General features: G+C 35.5%; 1 protein-coding gene across 1 annotated transcript in view; it reads right to left on the bottom strand.

The window, feature by feature from the left end:
* MUC5L (mucin 5 like) overlaps positions 1-15,122 on the bottom strand; it is a 38,300-nt gene that overhangs the window by 15,999 nt on the left and 7,179 nt on the right. Inside the window, exons 8-29 of the mRNA XM_046942296.1 lie at positions 14,617-14,742; positions 14,051-14,168; positions 13,101-13,239; positions 12,215-12,325; positions 11,595-11,664; positions 11,306-11,443; positions 11,057-11,221; positions 10,461-10,555; positions 9,609-9,735; positions 8,711-8,966; positions 8,195-8,247; positions 7,719-7,819; positions 6,792-6,943; positions 6,227-6,365; positions 6,029-6,142; positions 5,297-5,476; positions 3,981-4,220; positions 3,123-3,279; positions 2,723-2,851; positions 2,234-2,360; positions 1,250-1,293; positions 979-1,161 (exon numbers count right to left, since the gene is read on the bottom strand). Of these exons, the coding sequence (XP_046798252.1) occupies positions 979-1,161; positions 1,250-1,293; positions 2,234-2,360; positions 2,723-2,851; positions 3,123-3,279; positions 3,981-4,220; positions 5,297-5,476; positions 6,029-6,142; positions 6,227-6,365; positions 6,792-6,943; positions 7,719-7,819; positions 8,195-8,247; positions 8,711-8,966; positions 9,609-9,735; positions 10,461-10,555; positions 11,057-11,221; positions 11,306-11,443; positions 11,595-11,664; positions 12,215-12,325; positions 13,101-13,239; positions 14,051-14,168; positions 14,617-14,742 (2,964 nt within the window). The remainder of the gene's footprint in view (positions 1-978; positions 1,162-1,249; positions 1,294-2,233; positions 2,361-2,722; positions 2,852-3,122; positions 3,280-3,980; positions 4,221-5,296; positions 5,477-6,028; positions 6,143-6,226; positions 6,366-6,791; positions 6,944-7,718; positions 7,820-8,194; positions 8,248-8,710; positions 8,967-9,608; positions 9,736-10,460; positions 10,556-11,056; positions 11,222-11,305; positions 11,444-11,594; positions 11,665-12,214; positions 12,326-13,100; positions 13,240-14,050; positions 14,169-14,616; positions 14,743-15,122) is intronic.

The raw sequence follows: 15,122 nt of genomic DNA on the forward strand, positions 1-15,122 counted from the left end.
ATACATAATATTTCTATGTTAATATTGTATTTAAATGAACTTGGTTCGAGAGTCTTGAGTTTCACTTTTAACGTAGGTTTTCATCTAATCTCTGTATTCCTTTTCTCATTTTTATTCTCCTTACCAGTACTTACTATTGCTTATCTACATAACTACACTGGTTTTAAAATATTTCTATGAAGTAATGATTTTTTAAATTATTATTATATTACAGCATTCATTTGTAAATTTATTATATAAACAGGTAATATTTAGTTTATTTGTATAATATTCATATGGAATACCTATAAATATTTCTTATTTTAATGAGATTTCTGTTCTGTGTCTTTGCATTATGAAAATAAGTGTATGAAGCATATACCCACTCCTTCACATGAATGTTACATCCACTTAATAGTAGACTTCAATTTCATTGTACAGTTTTTACTGTAGTATTGCGCATTTTGCTGAAATACTTCTCAATTTCTCACAATTACATGGTCAGTATAATGAGCTCACTGCTGGAATAATGTAGATGTTCAGGCTATTAAAGATGATCAGACTGGAAAGATTCCAAAAATTGGTTTAATATAATTTAAGCAATTCCTCAAAATGATTTTCTTATCTTCTGTTTATGCTAATATGGTCTGTAGTTTTTGAAATGTCAGTAATTGTCTTTTTTGTTGGCCTAGAATTGCTGTTTTTTACTTGCAGGGAAGTGAGATTCTGAAAAGAGCAAAGGCTAGTAAGTTTAATCATTTTTCCACTGGAAAAAAAAACACAGTAAAGTAGTGGAGACTGACTTTAGGAGAAATTCTGTATTTTCTACATTTTTGATTTTTTTTTTTTTTAAGTGTCTGAAGCTGCCAATTGAGTTGGTTGCTTCAGAAGTCAACAGTTTCAAATAAAAGTATGTGCTGATGGCCCCTCCCCCCCTTCAGGCAATTTTCAATCCCTTCCAGAGATTTTTCAGTTATTTTGAAGAGTATTCATGCATACCTGTTGCAGGTTGACTGGTAGAAAATGTAAATGGGGTAGTTGTGATTTCACATTTAAATATATTTCTGTTTATTGTTCCATTGACATCACATGTTGCACTGAAACACCATCCTGTTCCATCTGTAGTGGTGTAGATGAGTTCATTGTATTTATAGGTGTTGTTTTCATATATGCAGTTACATGCTGTAATTGGTAAGATTATTGTCAGTCACCTATGAAAAGATAGTATCCTGTATCTAATTTTTTTAACAGTGCTTCTTAGCTGTCTTACCTTTATCATCAAACTTGCACTGTAAACCTTCTGATGTGCACTCGCTAAAAATAAAAAGCAGAAAATACACTTATTTTATCATAAGCTAATTGTACTGCTATAATCTTTCTGCTAGGTACTAGCATCAAGAAACAGATAATTGTGAATGACAACTTAGTTGATTTATATAATAGCATTCAGATGGGCATGTTGCCTCAATTCCAGCTCAATAACAATTGCTTGTTCCACATTACTACAGCCCTTTTCACTCTGCAGAGCTATCAACATATAGCCTGAATAAAGGCAGGTCTTAATTTTTTCTTTCTTGTAGTATGGATCATGGTCAGAACTGACTGCATCATGGAATATCCACTCCTCACCCCTTTCATTCTGTTAACATCAATTCATACATGTTTACTCCTTGAGCACCCAGTTTATGTTGGCTTATGTTTGGTTTTTTTTTTTTACCCCATGGTTTTCCTAAGCCTTTCTTTACATTAAACCCAAGCTTATATATAAAGTGAAACTAAAGATTATGCAAAGTTAGAAGTGCAAGTTTTAAGGAAAGCCATGTATAACTTTTCTTTCGCTTGTTTTTATACTAAAAAAAAAAAACCCACGTTAAGAAAGGAGAGTCTAAATACTACAAGCAGTATAAGAATGTAATAAAATCCTTGGAAGCAGGCTCCTTATTAGATATGTATACTTCTGAAATGATATTTTTTCCCGCCGTAGCAATAGAAAATAGAGGAAGCTTAGTCTCAAAGTACTTACTGTTGTCATTGTATCATTTTGCTGAGGATTTACAATATAATTATGATCAAATTAAACAGAACAAAAAATGTAATAGATCCTAATAGTACTAAACAGTAAGAAAGCTGGCACTGGGTAGAAAGGCCAGGCAGCATAAAACTCATCGTGTCATGAAACAGGAACACACAATTTCCTATTACTGGGTTAGTCAGTTTTCCTTGTACACAACTGGGCTGGTGTGTTAAGCCTTACCATAATTGACATGTATCCCGCATATATATCTTCCCGTCTTCATTATCATAACAGTCACAGAGACTGACACACTTCATCTGATCCTCGTGAAAATAAGGCTTGTCTGGTGGGCAGTTGGGGTAGCAGCCTGAAGCAAGGAAAAGGGCATATACAAGGTTGAAGAAGTGTGAAGAGAGAAATTCAAAAAAAGTTTTGTTTGTGCAGGATGTGTTTGCAGGTTGTGTTTTCAACAGCAATAATTTTTACTACTATTTTTTTTTCCAGTAATTGTAGGAAGTAATGCAGATTACTAATGTTAGCAGAGCCTACAAGGACTTAGCCACCAGATGTTTTTATATGTGTTTTATTTCCATTCATGTTGATGCAATGATGTTGGAGAGAATTAAATGATGGAAAAGCAGCTGATGGAGAAAACAGGCTCTATTAAAGACTATTTAAAAGATTATAAACAAATTTATCCACTTAAGGGTACTTGCAAGCTCTTTTTACCTTCTAAACCTGGCAAATTATGGAGGCATTTCCCACTTGGGTTCCTACAGGTCTTCATACAGGAGGCTCCACAAGGCTTATAGTGCCATTCACATTCTCCTTGTTGATTATAGTAATCACAGAACAGTGCTAAAGAGAAACATAAATTTGAACATGTTCAGAAAATAAACCAAAACTTTTGAGCCATGTCTGTTCAGATCCCTACCATGCTGCCTTGAACAGCCTTGAAAACTGAATGAATAGGTGAAATGTGTGACCAACAAAACCCTGTGAAAAGTACACAGTGCACTTATAATGCATGTACATGAGGTACACAGAATATGTGTTTGAAAATATCAGCAAGGAATTGCTGTATATTTTGCTACATTTTCAGAAGAAGCGTATATAAAATAAAACTCACGACAGATTGATGGGGTTCTCCAGGCTATACAGACACCAACTTCATTACATGCTTGAGCATAGGCAGCTACTGCTGTACAAAAGCAATCACAGTCTCCTCCGGAGTCACAGGCACAAGCATCTGTCACACATGCTTGATAATATTTTGCTGGTTCAACCTATCATAAGAAAGAAATATTACACTATATATTTTGCCTTCTAAGTTTTCTCAACTTCGCTAGACTAATTTTCTTAAAATCAGTATCTCAGAAAGAAGGCCTATATCAGTTATTTCTTTTGTTATGTTTATATACACTGTCAAACACCAGAGGTAATGCCAGATAATAAATCCAAATCACATACTGACATAGTTTGAGACATCCAGACTTGTGTCCCAGTGAAAGACTAGCTTCATGTTCCCAAGACGTATTAGGCAGCCATACCTGAAGGTCTCTAGCAGTGGAAAGAACTAAGGTAATAGGAAGAGCACAAAACTATCCTGCACTGTTGGTATGTACTGTCAGTTAATGCTGCTTCATTACTACCCCAAAATGTTATTTCACTGAATTTGTGTTCATTACATGGTATATTTTACCCAAGTTACACCACATGAAAATATATAGTAATTCCAAAATTATTGTTCTCTCTCAATAAGTTAGTATCATTTTCTATAATCTATATAGCCTACTATTTCTTACAGGTAGGAGCTATAAATCTGTTCAATTGCACAAGATTTAGACTGAAGTTACACAATTCAAAGTGAAACATGCTCTCTACTGAATTAGATGTATGTGGCAAAGTGTATGAAGACAGACTTCATTTTAGATTCAGTAGCACTTAGGCCTAGTTTTCACAGAGTGAACTCCTGCTCTGCTGATACCTGTGAGTGACAGGCAGCAAAGACATTGCTGTTGATGATGCTACACTGCTTCTCTGACCAGGACTTTCGATAAGGGTTGGTAGAGCATGGGTCCTTTACGAAGCTAGCATCAGGACATGTAGAGGATACTTTCCAGCTGTTTCCAAACTCTAGGACGTTTTCCACTACAGACAGACTCCTTGTAGTGAAGTCATTGATGCCGTTGCCATCATAATTTCCACAGAGGCCACAGATCTGGCCCTGCAAAAGGAAATAAAATAATGATGGATGTGAGAAAACAAAGATCTGAAACTGAAAGAATACATGAAATTCAGCTCTTAGAGTGCCGTTCTGTTCTAACTTTCCCAAAGATTCCCACTGAAGATATTTTAGGTTTAGATATTCCGGAAAAGCAGCCATTTGTTTCCTCAGCAACTGAACATGACCAAGGCTACAAACAGCTACTGACTTTCCTTCTTTTAAATCTGAACAGTACAACTGTCTTGGTCATTTTATCCATTTTTGAGGATGTACCAACTTTTAGGTACATCTTTAACAAGGGAAATGAGGACTCAGCTAGTTGACAGCGCCATAATGCTTTTCATTTATGTTTTGTTTTATACAATAGATGTTCATACAAAAGACAAGTCTTACAAAGCTGTCTTAAGTACTGCCAGTCCACCCGCATAATCTACTCATTGAATCTACTGTTACAACTGCTGACAGATGGAAAAATAAATGACATTTTCCTTACATTTCCAGAAATACCTCATTCCAAATTTCAATATGTGAAATGGTGATAGGCTATAACAGATGCTAAGCTTTCTCTGTGAATCCAAGCTTCATATTTCTGTCCGTACTTTCTTTATCACTTGTTCATATATACACTTGAAAAATACATAACATTTTACATAGCATTTTACTTCCTTGTTCCTGGAGTATAATAATTTGGATTTATGTGTCAATATGTACTGGAAACAATGGATGATTTTTCAAGATCAGGACTACTGAATTGATTTCTACACATGTAGCTATGTAGTCTTAGCGAAGTCTGATAATCTTTACCAAGATTCAGAGAGTAATTTTAACAAAGTCTAGTCCACAAAAGCAGTTTACCAACTCGGGTTCTGTCAGGACAAATAGAAACTGAATGCTGCCTTGACTACTCAAAACAGCAGCAGGATTTTTACATGTCTTCCTAAGGTACCAAAGGAATAGAAAACAACATATGATGTCCTACAGGAATGCTAGAGGAATCACCTCTTTGGGATATTGTTTGAGTCAGATAAAAAATTAACACCCAGTCCAAATCTAGACTTAAACTACTAGGTCCACACCTTAAATTCAGGGCTCAGCTTGATGAAGATGCTGGTTTTCTTGTCCCACATGAGGATCAGTCCGCTGGTGGTGTCAATCACTGTGTACATACCTATATAGCGGACTGTGAATGGTACTTCACCATCTTGTCCTCTCTTTATCACACTGACACGCTCCTCACTGAGTACCAGTTCATAGTGCTGAAACAGGAGGAAAAGGTGATCAGACATGAACCTAATAGCTACAGCTGTGCTATTAAACATTTTTTTCCCCACTTTTAAGAGTATTAAAACCAGTTTGTTTAATAAAAATACGTCATCCGAACGCAATAAATCTTAACAGTGTGGTTCAAATCTCAGGTTCACGGAATTGTGGTAAAAATGTATTTTAAATGAAGCAGATTGTAGACTAAAAAAGGATGTCACAGTAGTCATGAAGGAACTACAGTACACAGAGTAAGATAATCTTCTAATGTGTTCAGCCAAATTTCTGCAACAGGTTATTTTCCTGTAGAGATGTACTTTGTCCAAGGTTAAGTATAAGATGGCTTTGTAGGGGTGGAATAGGCAGAAATCTGGGAAGCTGTACTGAATACTTCACCTGATTCTAGTTTAAGCTTAATTTACAAGTTGATTTGCTTTTTAAAATATTTTCTCCAAACTTCCTTGCAGCAATGGATATTCTGACTTCTCCCAAGCCTTATACAGATACACAACAAAAAACTCCTGGTCTGTAATGCAATACCTACGTACCTCTAAGAAAACTTTGATAGATTTTGAGCAAGTTGTCCCAGTGCTGCCACAGGGAATATTTTCAGTGATAACCTGGAAGGTCCCATTCACTGTGTCACTCTTCCCGCAATGGTTCTGAGTAATAAAATTAAAAAATATGTTATTGTTGCAGATAAGATCAAGATTATATTACAATTTACTTATGTTAAGTAACAGTACCTGGACTAGTGTGTATTCACAGTTTCCACTGAAGCTGAACCTTTGGTCATCAAAGGTTGTATAATGTCCATCTCCATAAACAGCACATGTACCCAGACATTGTTTTTTGGTGCATTCCCACATCCTATCCTTGCACACACTAGGAATGAGAATTAAAGGTTTTAATAATAAAGTAACTCTCTGTCTTATGCAGACATATCCCAAAAACTCAGCATTTGTTTGGCATTTCATTCTTGGTAAATGTTATATTGATTCTGAAGTTAAAACAGTCTTTTACATTTCCCATGTGAGGTATTAAAGCAAAGTTCTGTTCTGCTATTCCAAATGCATGAACTACAAAAAAGGGTAAAATGAACACCGTCCTCCCAAAGGTTTTCTCCCAGTTTGTGTCTCAGCTGTCTGCCTGCAACAAAAGTAAACTTGCTCATCTTGCCTAGTCAAAACCTAAAAGACCCATCAGTTGATGAAATACATAGTCTAAATCTCTCCTCGCTACTGTACAGCTTAAGATCTTTTTAAAGGCAAATAACGGAACCAGGAATGTAACCTCCCAGAAAATACTTACCAGGTATTACAGTCAGCATTGATCTTTTCCCCGGGTTGATACATCGCTCCGTTATGAATACATGGACATTCCTCTTCAGGAATACAACCACCCTTCCCATCTAACACAAGCCCAGATGGGCACACACAGCCAGATACACACTGTGTGCTATACTGGAAAGGTCAAGAGGAAGATACAATGTCAGAATGAAGAAAAATGAAGATTAGATTAACTTAAAATGTCTTTATATGTTCTATTTTTGCCCAGCTTCAATAAGAGAAGATTTGGCCTCCAGAACAAAGATGAAGTTATTAGCATATAAAGCTTCTAAACATTTGATGTATTCTAATTCTAAATGCATTTGTTCAAGTCTGTGAAATTTGAAATATACTGGATCTTAAGACTTGCTCAGTGTTAGCTGAAGAGGTCCTATGCTTTGTGATGGGTGACTTGTGATTGAACAAATGGACTTTAAAAAGAAAGTAAGTAAATTTAGTTTGAGTGAGTTGCACTGAAAACAGCATCTCTTATGGTACCTATTCATGAAATTACACATGGCTATCATGCACTTAGACGGAGAGATATAATTAGATGTGCAAGAAATTCACATATGGAAAGGAATGATTGCTCCTAGCCAGCTTACAGCAGGTAATTTTCTCCTAAGGAAGTAAAATATGTGGCAAAGCCCTGAATATTTTCACTAATTACTCTTATGAACAATAGCTGAAGAAATTTTGACACTGATCTTACAAAAGTTGGATGTTACTTCATTATATTTTATGTTGATGATCCTACTGTTAACACTTCATAACATGTTTTGGGGATTTTAGCATACAAAGTATCTGTGATATAGATTAAGAATATAAAAGTTAGATCAATGATGACTGTAGCACAAAGATGACAGACAAAACTTCAAAGTGCCATTTCATCCAGCCATAACATACTTACACATTGCATATCCAGAGTCTGACAGCTTTTTTGACACTCTGCTCCAGTTGTTCCCGCTGTGTTGTTTCTACAGTCTAAGTAGAACATGGGAGATTCACAAACTAGAGGAAGGAAAGAAGTGAGAGAAATAAGAAATGGCATGGGGTTTGCCACAAAGCTGTAGCCATAAAAAGCATCTAGAAATTCTTTGGAATTTGTACATTTCACTTAGTAAGGACTTCTGTCCCTACTCAGTCTGCTAAACAGGAATCCAATTATAGATTCACTTCCAAGCAGAACCTTCCACAGTATATCAGAAAAAAAAAATCCTTTAGAACAGATCTCATTATGAACTCAGGGTTGCTTCTGCCTTTTATAGTATAGAAATACTTCTATTATTTAAAAATCCATTAAGAAATATGAATTCTACCAAATATTTCTTTTCAAAACCTGGCACAGAGAAAAAGACAAGTGCAAGTGGAGGATTTTTTTTTAACCTGGAATTTGATTTGGTGCTCCAATGCAATTCAGTCTTCCCTGGATACAAGTGCTGTAAGATAAGGAAAAACATTACTTTTTAACCATGTATTGAGACTGAGAGCTATTTCTGTCAAGTTTAGGTACTTTCTAAGGAATGAATTGAATTCCAGAATACTATTTTGCAGTCCCAGGGAAGAGTTTTAACACTGCTATCAATTATGCTTTCATGTCGTTGCTTAACAGAAAAATTAGAGTTTGAAATGGATATATTTCTGCTTGTTATTTAATTTCTCCTTTGCTTTTTCTGTCATATATTTTATGCTTGAAAAATCATAGAATTAAATAGAAAATACCCCTAAATACAGTTGCTCTATCAATCTGGATGTATATATCATTCTTAGAAGTTTTAAAAATGTTTGAGAGCGCTGTATTGACACTCACACAGGGCGGGGTGAGAGAAGCTTAAATGAAGCTTCTTTAGATAATAAAATGCATATACTACTGTTTGAATGTTTTGCAAAAGCTTCCCTTACCATACAAGCCCATTTTCATGGACAACTTCTCCAAGTGGTATGGGAGATCCTCGGTAGTAGCAGGGGCATTCATTAGCAGGCACGCATTTGCCACTTTCATCCATGTAGGTTCCATTTACACAGGTGCAGCCATCAACTGGGACAAACTTAATTTTGCATGTGACATCAGGCTCACTCAGAGAGCGACAGGTGGGTTGACATGAATTGATGGTATAGCTGTAACTTAGGGATTTGGGACATGAGGTGGTGTACTTTGCTTGAGAGAGTAAAAAGGAAGAATGAGTTCGTTAATTCTAGATGGTATTTTTTGTTGGGAAGAAAGAAACGGTAGGAGCAATAACAGGTAAACAATAATATATACCTTTGCCTATGCTGTATCTTTCACATCAATGTTTTTCTGAATATTTCCAGAGTTAGAACTGAAAGCTACTGTACAGGTAGATGTCATGCACATGTAGAAGTCAAGTCATATATGCGATAAGGAATACAATTTTTCAAATCAGAGTTTGGAAAGAAACCTCCATTTGTTGCTGCTATTTTCTTTTTCTAGAACATTGTTCTAGTTTTCTGGTTAGTATTACTAATGTTGTTATTCTAATATGTCATATTTATGTCTATGACGCTATGTGATATAGAAAGCCATAGTTAAATTCAAAGTTGTGGAGAAACAGGTGGAGATGTGTCTGTAACAGCAAGCTCTCCCTCATCTGTTTATATTTATTCTTGCTATTAATGGATTGAATCTAAAGGAACAGCAGAGAATTACATCTAGGAGTGCATTTAACAAAATCCCTTCCTTGACACTTACCATATCTGTCTAGAAATCAATATAATTTTTTTTTCACCAACAGTTTTTATTGATGGGTGCACAGGAAAGGAAATAAAGAAGAGTACTCACAGCAGACGTTAGTCCTCCATCCATTTATTTGGATTCCTCTTGCAGCACAAGCTCTCACATAGGAAGAAAGGGCTGCACAAAGACAGCCCTCACTGTTTTGACAGTTACACGTGTCAAACATGCAGTTCTAGGAATGTGAGAAAAATGTAATCTTAACACTTCTAAGACTATCAATCAAAAATCTCATGCACTAATCCTTCTTCAGATAAGCTCAGTCATATACAACACTAGAATAACTTCATTATTTACTTAAGGTTCATAGTGGGGAAAATAAAGCTAATGCAAATTAATTTCAGTTAGTATCGGAAAATAGTAGTTTTAAAGTCTGTTACACATTTAGCAGCTTCATCTGAACCCATGTTTGTGAACATAAAGCACAGTAAGGATTTATTCACACTGTGCAGTCTAGACACATCATTTCATCAGCATCAACACCTGAGTCACTTATAGTGAGAAGGAAGATAGACAACACACTGATAGTGAAATGATGATAATTAGCCAATGGGCTTTCTGTGCCAAGTAGTTAATAACAAGATGTGAGATTGGTGAGGTAGCAGTTAACTGTAATTTTCAAATAACCATTTGACATACCTTTGTGCAAACCTCCTGCCATTTAAGTATATCCACCCAAGAGAAAATAGCTGCCTTTGCATTTGCAATGACAAAGCCAAGACTGACAAGTGAAATAAGTTAATGCTACAACAAAAACAGCAACATGTTGAAAGAAAGAAGTGCAGTACAGAAATGAAAATGCAGGCATTGCATAGAGATATGTTTGGGACAGTTTTTTCCTGGTAGCTAGTTGTAATTGTTTCTATTGTTTCTGAAGGACAAACCAGTCTACCAACATACCGTGTAGTAAGTAGAGGGGTTCAGTAGATAATGACAATCAGCAAAAGGTCCTTCACTGTTAGTTAGTAGTCCACACCAATGCTTAGCATATTTTTCTGAAAAAAGAACAAACCGTGCAAATGCAGGTTACTCTTTGTATTTCATTAGTCCCATATACCCACTTCCCTGATCTGGGAAGCATGTTTTGAAATGACATCATATTTCTCCCCTCCTGTCTCTTTTCACTCAGCTTGTGCTCTAAGGTTATTAAAACCAAAGGTGCATTGAAATAAAGTTACTGCATATCACAAATAAAAAATTTCCAAGGATGCTCATGTGATCCACTCCTCTGATATCAAGCTGTGAGCTTAGACATTCTCTCTGTTTTCAGTGATCACACAATTTCTTTCAGTTATGCCTCCAGGACTCTTCCTTTACTTCATTACATAGCCCTCATGTTCTCATTGTGAATATTCTGATTTCAGATGTATGTTTTCACCAAATACACAATTCTTCATTCTCTTATATTTGGTTTCTAATAGTTGTGTTTTTCTTAGTGATAAGAAAAAAACAACCTAGAAAAATTCTTTAAAAAAAATAATGTTAAGAGCACTTACCATTATCAATGCTGAGTGCACAAGGGTTCTCAAAACTGCTCTGGATATCAGGGCAAGAAGCCTGAGTTTTCCATGTATTAGCAAATGCTGCTGCTGTTCCTTCAACTACTCCACTTATGGCCTTAAAGTCATCAGTTTGGACATTATTGAAATTTCCACAAAGACCTGTTGAAAACCAGTGAAAAGTTTATACTGTTTGTACTCAACAAAAGACATTTAGCAACATGTTCTTCAGCTTCATTCACTTACCACAGGTTTGGTCTTTGAACACAGGGTCCAATCGCACAAACACTTGCATGATGGGTGTGATCTGGATTTCAACCTGGATGCCAATATTTGTGTGCATGATAACGAAAAATGATGAAGGTCTAAAGATGGTGACGTTGGCTATAAAAGAAAAAATAGAACGACTGATTTCTGGAGGAGGTTAAACGCAGGACAGAGTACCTCATGATACAAAGGCTGCTCTAAAAGTAATGCCTCCTATTTTATGATGTCGGCCCACAGCCTCAGAGGTGGATGTCAGAGAAAAAAATACCTGCTGAGATCGGCAGCTGGGTGTAGATTGAGTTCATAAACACACCACCATCAGTTTTGACCTCAATGAGCTGTTAAGGAAGAGGAAAAACAGGTAATCATGTGAAGGATTATTATAGTCCAAAGAGTAATAATAGTGATGACTCTGGTGATATTACTTAAAGAGCTATTAATTAAAAAGAGTTATTTTTGTGATTTCGTCTCTTCTCCCTCTTTCCTCTTTGTACACTGAACTAATTTTCCTTGCCAAAGAAAAATGGTTTTTGAAGAGTCCTTCTCAACTGATTAGTGAATTTTATCATATTGGTTTTTAGAAACAAAACTTAATGATGAATTACACCCATTACTGTTGTACTTGTAGCTTCTAAATTACAAGCTTATGTGTTTTCATGTAATTGGCAGAAAAAGAGCTTTTTCAGCTTTTTCTTAATAAATTTCGAGAAAGCCAAATCTACTATTTCATTTTCACAACAAAACTAGTTTATTTTCACTCGGTAAAAAGCTAACATGTACTTATCCCATATGTGGAAATAAATGCAGTTCCCTACCTGATAAAGGCCTAGATGGTTTGCTCCCCACGTTATTGATAGTTTTTTTCTCATGCTTATTTTGCATTCTTACCGTTTGTCCTTTATTCATGCTGAGGGTCACTGTCTTTAAGCACGTTTCAGTGTTCGTCATGCCACATTTGCGTAGTTCTACCAAGATGGTGAATATTTCATCTTCACAGTGCTGAAAATAAATAAAAATCTCAAGTTATTCAGTGAAAGGCTAATTACAGAAGCTGTCCCTGTCAAAGTCTCTCTTTTCAAGGAAACAGTAACAGTGAGTGTTTTTTTTTTTTTTTTTTAGTCTGAATTATGCAAATGGAAAAAAAGAAAGCAAAGAAGAAACAGATCAAAAAGGTGAAATAATTTCACCTACACATTACTGTAACAAAATGTTTTGATTATAATGAATTTTTTATTTCTTTATTTCTCTTAACTCATTTTTATAATGGTTCAAAACCTAAATGAAATGCACCAGTTGACTTGAACTGATTTTTCTATATTTCAGCTTCCAAGAAAAAAAAATGTTAGTCTTACTTATTAAAGATTTTATTTTTTTGAACTGCTAGTGCATTTTTTCAGACTTGGAATATCATTTGGTCCACTACTATTAAATATAGTTAATAGGGAAGAATTATAAAATCCAGTAAGACAGCTGGAACAATCATGCTGAAGAATGTAGATTGAGCAAAACCTTAAAATGAGAGTACTCTTCAGCATTTATTGTATCACAGAACTGGAAATTCCCTAGAAATCACCATCTACTGTTGCATGACATCCTAATATTATGATAATTAAATCATTTGAATGGCAGAATACATTCCAGTAAGTGTTGGATTAACTGAAGCAATTTAATGTACATACGTCAAAAGATGTAAGTTTCAAAGATGTTGATTGAGATCACCTATCCTTTCCACAAGCATATAAGGCTTTATGACCAAGTAATATCTGATTCTCACCTTAGAAAGGACGTAAGTGCAGTCTCCATAGACATCATAATGCTTTTTATCATATGTAGAAATGTGTGAGCCTCCCTCTACAGAACATATTCCTGGACATGATATGTCTTCGCAAATCCATTTCCCTCCATTACATGTACTGGAAAAGACAAGACACACTTGGCTGAAATCAGTAATAGCAGTCCAGACTTATAGAAATTACAATGACATTAGGTTTAGCACTGCTTTTCCCTTTCAATCTATAGTTTGAATACACAGTAAATCCAGGTTTAAGACTTTCTCAAATATTGTGAACACATGATGCAAAGCATTAAAGGGAGTGACTGCAATATGCATTCAGTTTGCTCATTTGGTTCTATTCCTTTTTTGGACAGGTTAACTCAATAGCAACAGATGCTGGATGAGTAATTGCTTGTCTTCTGTAGCTAAGATAATGCCAAATTAAAACCCCTTCTGTTTTCTTGTACAAATGTATAAGAAACTAAGAGAAATGTGACCACATCTACTCCTGATGCAGAGTATATCTGTTTTCTAAGGTAATGTGGTACTGTACAGGTACAGGATTAGTAATTGTGAAACTGATGTTGTGGAGCTTCTCTTGTTTTCTTCAGAGAAAATAAATATTTGCAAATACGTAAATTACTGCAACTTCATTCCCTTTAGAGAAGTCCAAATGTTTGAACAAAATAAATAAAGAGGAAGCACTTGAATTCACTGGTGAGAAATCTAAACACTGTAAATCCTTACTTTGATCACCTTGAGCTCAAGTGCAAAGACAGTTAAGGCTGTTGCTAAATAAAACAAAGAATGTTCTTTGGGGTTATTTTAGAACTGTGGCAGTCAGTTAAATACACAGATCAATTACTGATGATGCAATTGCAAACAATAAACCATTAAACCCATTAAATATATTAGAGGAAATAATGAGTTAAGAAAATAGCAAGGGTTACCAGGAATGGCACTGCTCTGAGAAAGAAGTTCCTGGAGCGTAAGTATTGCCATTGTAAATACAGGAGCACTGCTGACGGGAGATGCAGCCAGAATTACTTATGTCATCAAAAACGGTTCCTTAAAATAAAAATAACAACAAAAAAAAAAATTAATCAATTAAAGAGGCATTTTCCATACATGGGAAAATAATCATTTTTGTTTGTTACTAAATACTGCCTTGAAGACAGATTTGTAGCTGCTGTGAACTGTCATAGATATACTGAGGACAGTAGGACTATGCCAATTTACAGACTTTCAACCTTTGTATTCTCAAACTTCTCCTGCTTTGAAAAGGAGTTATTTTAGTACAGGCGGCTTCTTGAAAGATGAGCCTTGATCTGTTTGCTTTCCTGCTTTCTAAATATTGCGTGTGCACTGGCAATTAATTCAGATGTCTTTCCTCAGTTGATAAATGATAAATACTTATCACTTGCAGCTGTGAAAAATGCAAATATAAGGGCCTTAAGCCTCATGGAACCTGCCTTGTTTATTTTGAGATCAGAAATGTGAGTACATAAGAACTTGCCTGGGGGGCAGAAACAACCATCCATACAGTGCTCTTCACAAAACTGAGATCGTTCAGGATTAGTGCATGTGTCAGTGCAGGGAGAGCTGCACTCCGAATACTGCATGTTGTAAGGACATGTCTTGGCTGAAATGTTAATAAGAAGAGAGTTTCTTTTTAGTCTGAAGTATCTCTAGTTCACTGTATATGAAAATAAGTATGTTCATTTACATTTTTTCAGCTAGATTTAAAGCCATGCTAAACCACAGACTTATCCTCACTTCTCAAAATCTTTAAGTTTACTCACTCAGATCTATGTTTTACAGCTGAGATTTGCTTTTCATGACAGTGTAAAGAACAACTTAACAAAATGACTGGATTTCTAGGCACACCAAGAAAATGGCCCTGCAAAGCTAGCATGGTTTCTGTTAAACAGGTAGCCTTTTCAAGAATATCTGCATTGCCAGGGAAATGTAAGAATCAAGTTTCTAAATCTTCAGTATATTTAGATTTTTCAGATATTGTTA

Source organism: Gallus gallus, chromosome 5 (assembly GCF_016699485.2).
Source record: "Gallus gallus isolate bGalGal1 chromosome 5, bGalGal1.mat.broiler.GRCg7b, whole genome shotgun sequence".
Taxonomy (NCBI): Eukaryota; Metazoa; Chordata; class Aves; order Galliformes; family Phasianidae; genus Gallus; species Gallus gallus.